Here is a 7477-nt window from a genome sequence, read left to right as displayed (position 1 = left end):
AAATATTTAATAGATATTTACATGTTATACTTGTATTATATTATAACAGAAAAAAAGTATCTAAAATGTATATAGAATTTTGATCTTTTATTTTAATGGATTTCTCTTTGATCTTTTATTCTAGTAGTATATTTTTATTTCCCAAATTAGTCAGCTGTTAACATAGAGCCAGTTAATAGAACATTATTCCACACCTGAAATTGTATATTTCATTTTTCGGAATTTCTCTATAAAGAGATAACATGTTGATAGGTATAAAAGATTAAAATTGCAATAGTCATTATTCATTAAATTCTTGGTTGACTGATGGATTTTGAATCCCCTGTAATCAGAACATCACCTACACTGTAATTAAAGCTAAAAATTCACAATCTTGCTTGACTGTTTACTTTCTTCATTTGTATTTTAGAAATAACATTTGCTGGTTCTGTAGGTATGTCGGTCTCGCAATTATTATTATAAGGTAGATAGAAAAGATAAATGTAAATAGATAAATATGGTTTTTTTATAATGATAGTATTATATAAGGGGTGAAAAGACAGCAATACAAAACAGAAACAGAAACAAAAACAACAAAGGCAAGTAGAAGACTCCATAATCATCATCTTCTGCAAGTGACACCCATCCTTATTCTCATATCTCTATAAACTATCTTTCTATTGGGCTGCTGTATCTATCCACTTCACTTCACGCTGCAATTCAACACAATATCCATATATCAAATACTATTTACCAACACTAGCACTTTTAACTTTAATTTAAAATAACCACCACAAATTTTACTATACTTATCAAGACTTGCACATATTTTTAATTGCATCAATCTTAATTACCAATGGTTAATAAAGGACCATCTATAGTGATAAGTGTTATATTTATAATTTTAGTAAATATTATTTACCACAGAAATGTTGGTCGGAAAACATAAAATATATATCTTTTGTTGTTTCCACAATTGGCGACGGAATATTAGGTTCTGAATCGTCAGCCACTGTATAATCTTTGAAATTAATTTGTGATGGTATTTGAGTTAGTAGTGAAAATAGGAATAATACCTGTTGCAGTTGGTGTTGAAGCTAATCTTGTATGGAATGTTAACTTTGCATTTGCCGGGGAGAGACTCAGCGTTGGCTGGGTTAAGGCCAGGGATGCCCCTGGCTGCTGATTTGATGCAGTTGCAAGCTTGTTGGCGATCAGGTGTGGTTTTAGCAGCACCATTAATGGTCCTAACACCACTACAGCATTGAGGAGAAGGAGCACCTCCAGTTCTGAGGTAGTTAATACATGGGGTAAGTGCACCAGTCACTTGCCCACAAGTAATGCCTTCTGCAGACATAGCACCAGAAATAACAATTATTGCTACAACCAAAGCTGCTAACTTCATTGCGGCCATTAGCAATGTGTATGCATGTAGATTGAAGGATGTTTTTGGGTGAGTAATAACGGTGGAGAAATGGGCGTTTTATATAGAAAAGAAGGTGTGTGTGAACACAAAGAGATGCAAGTCATATCGGTTAGGTGGACGTTAGTCCCTAATTAATGCATATGGTATGGCCCATTTCACAACTGTTTCTTCCCCTTTTCAATTTTCAATAAATTACTTACATACACCACGTAGCTACTACTATTATATTTATATTTTGTTATTTTTCCAAGAAAAAATTTGTTATATTAGGATAATGTCTTAATAATGCATTGTATCCTTAAAAACAAATGTAATGTAATGTAAATTCTTTTTTGTAAGGAAGCCTAAAGACGTTACCTATTACATATTTTTGGAAAAGATAAATATGTAAAAGATACTTCCGTCAAGTCATCAATAATTATATCGCTAACGATCTGAAAACAATGAGACATAATCTTACATTATGATCACCTAGTTGGCTAGCTCTATTAATTTCTTTATAAGAATAACATATTTGCACTACTCATTCTCTGTGGAGCATGATAATAAAGAATTGGTGAGATGCCAATGTTTATTGATATTAGTCTTTTTATTTAGAATGATGTTTACCACATTTGAATTGTCTATTTCAAGGATTACCTGTCTTTATAACCTATTTATAAAGAACTTTTTTTTTTTTTTTTGGCTCTAGGGCGGCGCCAGTGGCGGAGCCAGGAATCTATACTTGGGGGGCTAATTTTAGTTTTATCGTTGGAAGTAATTTTTCGAAGTCCAGCCCGTAAGGCTGGACAAAAAAAAATTAGCTTCTAGCACACTAAAACTTTGTGATTTTGATATGTTGCTAAAAAATTATAACATTTTTACACTTTTTTTTATTCTTTTTAGCTATAAATTATTTATAATTTTTATAAAATTTTATTCAGATATTAAGTTATTTGAGTTTCAAAAGTAAGAAATTGATTTTTTTTATGAAAGAGATATAATTGATATGTTAGCTAACATTTTTACATTTTTTATTTTTAGCTATAAATTATTTATTTATTTATGTATTTATTTTTGGTAGGAAAGGAAAGAAAAAAACAAACATCAGCCGCTTAGCCCGGGATCAGCCTGGGAAAACTGACCCCCACCAAATCATCCAATATCAGAGACGAAATGAACAATGGAGGAGGAGAAAAGATTGAGAGACCCAACATCCTTGAATGACCTTCAACCGCAAGACGGTCCGCTACTCGATTTTGCTCCCTATAAATATGAGTGAAGCTAAGAGAATCAAAGGAGGAGTCAATCCTTCTAATACCTTTGATTAAATTTTGGCTATTCAGGCAAATAGCATTGTTTTCTGATATCATTTTGACCGCTTCAAGGTTATCAAACTCTACCAGAAGCTTCTTCACCTCTAGCTTATTTTCTAGATTAAGGCCAGAAAAAAATCCCCCAAAGCTCTGCAGAGAAAGAGGAACCTATACCCAAATTCTGAGAGAAACTAGAAACCCAACTGTCACCATCATCTCTCAGAACCACTCCTGTAGCAATTCTCCTGTCCTTTAGACAAGAGCCATCAGTGTTAAGCTTAACCACACCTTCACTCGGTTTACACCAGCCTAAGAGATGGACCTCCTTCCTCTGAATAGCCCTAGCCAAGGGGTCCTCAACGAAGCTATCAACCAAGGTGCAAATTTTTTTGGAAAAGAAATCCAAGACATTAGACAACCTAACCGTTTCTCCTCCAAAAATCTCCTCATTTCTCCATCTCCAACTTAATAAAATTTAATTCAGAAATTAAGTTATTTGAGTTCCAAATGTAAGAATTTGATTTTTTTCATGAAAAAGAGATATAATAAATTCTAAAAGAAAGAGACATAATAAAAATAAGTTCAAGAGCCAATTTGGAAAAATAAAGTTCAAATAAATAAAGATTTATTTAAAAAAATGAGTTTGGTGAATTATAATTTTCATAAAATGTAATTCAGAAATTAAGTTACAATTTGAGTTCCAAATGTAAGAATTTGATTTTTTTTTAATGAAAGAGAGATATAATCAATTCTAAAAGAAAGAGATATAATAAAAATAAGTTCAAGAGCCAATTCGGAAAAATAAAGTTCAAATAAATGTTTATTTAACAAAATAAGTTTGGTGCATATTGAACACATGACCCTTCATTTTAAGATAATACTCCTAAACCAACTTAACTACCTTCAACTCTTGAAACAATACTACATTAGTTAAATATAAACCAACCCCTCGAGCTCTGTGCTGGCTCCGCCCTTGGCCGGTGCACCTCGGGCCTAGACCCAGGGTCGGCCCTGCATCCACCGAATCAAAGTTAGGTTTCCATGGTAGAATTATTATTATGACGTGATCAACGACTAAATATGGTCCTTTAGTAGTTGTCATCCATTAATTAGTTGTATACTTTTCGATTTTTTTTTTACATTATTAAATCTTGTTATCTAATTAAAATTTAGGCTTAATAGGCACCCAGCCCCCTAAACTTGTAACTTTTTTTCACCTGGCCTCATCAACTTAGGGGACAACCTCTCAACCCCCTCAACTCTCCAAAAACATCACACACATCCCCTTACACCCCTATGTTCGGTCAAAATATTGACTCGTGTAGAAAACGTGCTTGACTGTTGACCACATCAATGTCACGTGTCACTTTTTATTAAAATTTTCCATTCTGGCATAAGAATTCTGATCGAAATCCATCTCTGGTAGTTGCTCGCCGAGCACAAATGGGCTTGCTCGCTGAGCAGGAGTCTCAATGGAAAAATTTTAAAAAAAATGACACGTGGCATTGGTGTTGTCAACAGTCAAATGCGTTTTCTATACGAGTCAATATTTTGACCGAACATAGGGGTGTAAGGTGCTGTATGTGATGTTTTTGGAGAGTTGAGGGGGTTGAAAGGTTGTCCCCTAATTTGAGGGGGTCATGTGAAAAAAGTTACAAGTTTAGGGAGTTGGGTGCCTATTAAGCCTAAAATTTATATTCAATGTTCGCAGTAGTGTTCACATGGACCCTAATGACCACGGGGAATTTGGTCATTCACCGTTAGATGTAGGCTGATTAAAATCCTAAGGTAGAGATTCAAAGTATCCTAAGGTTTAGATTTAATCAACCTACATCTAACGGTGAATGACCAAATTCACGTGGTCATCAGGGTCCATATGAAAAATACTGTCAATGTTGGTTTAATTTTTTTCATAACTATTCCATAAAATAATAATGATATATTAAAAAAATTATTATATTAGACCCTTATTTTTTGGACCCTAGGTGGCCGCTTTTATTGTCTGAAGGCAAAGCTGGCCATATATATAACTTACATAAGTGTTTTTCTTCCATATAAAAAGTAATTCGATTCACACATATGTTTAGCATTTTTAAGAATAATTCAATACAATACAATTGAAATTATTGTATGTTGCACAAAAACTCTTGTTTTTAGTAGTACTATTTCATATGCATTAGGAAAATGGAAACTCTGAAAAACAATTACAGACACATTTCAAGATGTATTTACCTAAATATTGGAAATAGAAAACACGTTTCTAGTTTAGGAAAATCTTTCTGTAACTAAAGACAATCCAATTTCAATTCTTATGTATGATTTTAACTAATCGGAATTATCTATAGTTAGTTCTTTATAAATGTTGATAATTTCTTTTCCACAATTTTTTATTTTTCTATTTTATATTCACTGTTGTAATCATCGTATTATAAATATCAACTTTTTATTATTACAATCGTTTTAATATTTACACATTGGAGTTTTCAGTGCATCATGTCTCTAAAGAAATGCTAACATGTCATGTTTCGATGGATATAGATTTCGGTTGCAAGTGTGCATGTAAATATATAAACAAGTCATAAGCTATGCATGTTATAACAAACCAAGAAGTAATTGCAATTATAAAGTGGAGGCCAGAGATAATATATAAGTGTAAATAGATAGATCTGTTTCTTTTCTTTTTTTAATTTAATGATACTACATAAGAGCTGCAAAGCCAGCAATACAAAAGACATGTAGAGGACTCGCTCATCATCTTCTGCAATTTATTCTGATTTCTCTATCAACTATATATATATATATATATATATATATATATATATATATAGTTGCTGCTGCTGTATCCACCTTACTTGATGCTGCAATTCAACACAAACACTTTTATCAATATTCTATTTTTGTTGATTTCCAATCAAAGTGTAACTAGTCCATTAATTACAAAACTAATGGTCCAAATATAAATGTTAAATTTCAACTTATTTTATAATTGATGGTTGCGATGAATTCAAAATCAACTTTAAAACTTGTAAATCCATCAATAACTAGTTACTAGGAGCCGAACTACAGTGGTCCATCATCTACCCCCCAACTCGGAAGATAATACAAAAAATTACATTTAAAGAAATTTTCGTCCAATGCATCAAACTTCCAGAATTTGACATCAATGGCTAATTTTTGACCGAATTTTATTCTTAATCCCAAAAAGAAATGGTTGTTTCTTTCTAAATAAAATTCCATTTGGTTCTGGTCCTGACACTATAACATGGGTTTTTGTAATCTTTAAAATTTATTTGTCATTCTATTTGTGTTAATACTGAAAAAGTATTGTTAGATGTCCAAGTTTATATGCATACCTGTTGCAGTTGGTGTCGAAGCTAATCTTGTATGGAATGTTAACGCTGCATTTGCCGGGGAGAGACTCAGCGTTGGCTGGGTTAAGGCCAGGGATGCTCCTCGCTGCTGATTTCAAACAGTTGCAAGCTTGTTGGCGATCAGGTGTGGTTTGAGCAGCACCATTAATGGTCCTAACACCACTGCAGCATTGAGGAGTAGGAGCACCTCCTGTTTTCAGATAATTAATACATGGAGCAAGTGCACCACTCACTTGCCCACATGTAATGCCTTCTGCAGTGGACATTGCACCAGCAACAACCATAATTGCTACTACCAAAACTGCTAACTTCATTGCGGCCATTTTGTTTTTCTGAGTAATATGTACGTAAAGAAAAGATTGAAAGATTTGTGTTTGGGTGAGTAAAAAGGGTTGAGGATGGGGCGTTTATATAGAAAGGAATAAGAGAGATGCAACTCAACTTGGTTAGATGGCTGTTAAAGCCCTGATTAATGCATAGGCCACTATACACTCTTTTTTAGCCATTTCGCAACTTATTTAAAATTTGTTTGGTTTTTTTTTTTTTTGGAAAATATGGAGTTTCAGATTATTATAGTATTCTCGAATTATGAAATAAGATGGTGTCTGTTGACTTCTAAATATCAAATTACTGTGTGAAATAAAGAGATCGTAAAATTCCAAAGAATTCAATTATCAAAACGATACTGATATGTAAAAATAATTAAAGTATAAATAAAATAAATTTGTACTCAAAAAATAAATGAACTTTGAACTTGAAAATTGAAATTAAGAAAATAACTAGGAACTCTAAAAAAAATTGAGGTTTATAGAGAAATTTCTAGAGTTAGTTTTGTTTTAGTGCTTCTTGAGTTGTCTCTTTTCATCGTGATTTCTTCTTTTTATAGACGTTGGCTGTAACTTCTCGTTTCTTCTATTAAGGTGTTGTTTGATAAAACTGAAAATTAAGTGCTCAAAAAATAGGTACTGAATTTTAAATGTTGAATTATAAGTGTTGAAAGTAATTGAATGATGTAACTTTTATAAAAAAAAATATTAATTGATAATATCTAACTTAAAATCTCAAGTTAAATATTTTGACTTATCAAAATAAGTGGTTTTTAACTTAATTAGCTAATTTAAGTGGAGAAGAAACAAACTGTTATCAAATACACTTAAATTAAATAAGTACTTAATATTTAACTGAGTAAGTAGGTTATCAAACAACGTCTAAGTCATGTCTCTCCACCTTGAAATTCAAACCATTCTCGACCGATTTCATGCTTTGGAAAGGTGAGATTATGACTATAACAATTAGATTTTTTGGTAGTTTTTTTTGAAAGGGATGGATATCAGAATCCATACCTCCAACCTTAATTTGATATTAAAGGTGTATCGAGCTATATATACTAATTTGGTACTTACATT

General features: G+C 32.2%; 2 protein-coding genes across 2 annotated transcripts; both read right to left on the bottom strand.

Annotated features, from left to right (window-relative positions):
• Positions 1 to 483: 483 nt before the first annotated feature.
• Positions 484 to 1454, bottom strand: LOC136206840 (non-specific lipid-transfer protein 1-like). The gene is made up of 2 exons (XM_065998025.1): positions 1056 to 1454; positions 484 to 692 (listed from the first exon to the last, which is right to left on the bottom strand). Exons 1-2 carry the CDS (start codon positions 1391 to 1393, stop codon positions 683 to 685), a joined length of 348 nt encoding a protein of 115 aa, XP_065854097.1. The 5' UTR covers positions 1394 to 1454; the 3' UTR covers positions 484 to 682.
• Positions 1455 to 5340: 3886 nt separating this feature from the next.
• On the bottom strand, positions 5341 to 6469 carry LOC136206338 (non-specific lipid-transfer protein 1-like). Its single transcript, XM_065997357.1, has 2 exons — positions 6054 to 6469; positions 5341 to 5558 (listed from the first exon to the last, which is right to left on the bottom strand). The coding sequence occupies exons 1-2, from the start codon at positions 6392 to 6394 to the stop codon at positions 5549 to 5551; spliced, it is 351 nt and encodes a 116-aa protein (XP_065853429.1). The 5' UTR covers positions 6395 to 6469; the 3' UTR covers positions 5341 to 5548.
• Between the last annotated feature and the right edge of the window lie 1008 nt (positions 6470 to 7477).

The sequence above is a fragment of the Euphorbia lathyris genome, chromosome 9, assembly GCF_963576675.1.
Source record: "Euphorbia lathyris chromosome 9, ddEupLath1.1, whole genome shotgun sequence".
NCBI lineage: Eukaryota > Viridiplantae > Streptophyta > Magnoliopsida > Malpighiales > Euphorbiaceae > Euphorbia > Euphorbia lathyris.
Note: the sequence above shows the minus strand (reverse complement) of the source record. Positions and strands in the feature narration are given on the sequence as shown.

Bases quoted from the DNA above. Each gene is read 5' to 3' on its own strand.
- LOC136206840 (XM_065998025.1), bottom strand. From the start codon at position 1,393: ATGGCCGCAATGAAGTTAGCAGCTTTGGTTGTAGCAATAATTGTTATT.
- LOC136206338 (XM_065997357.1), bottom strand. From the start codon at position 6,394: ATGGCCGCAATGAAGTTAGCAGTTTTGGTAGTAGCAATTATGGTTGTT.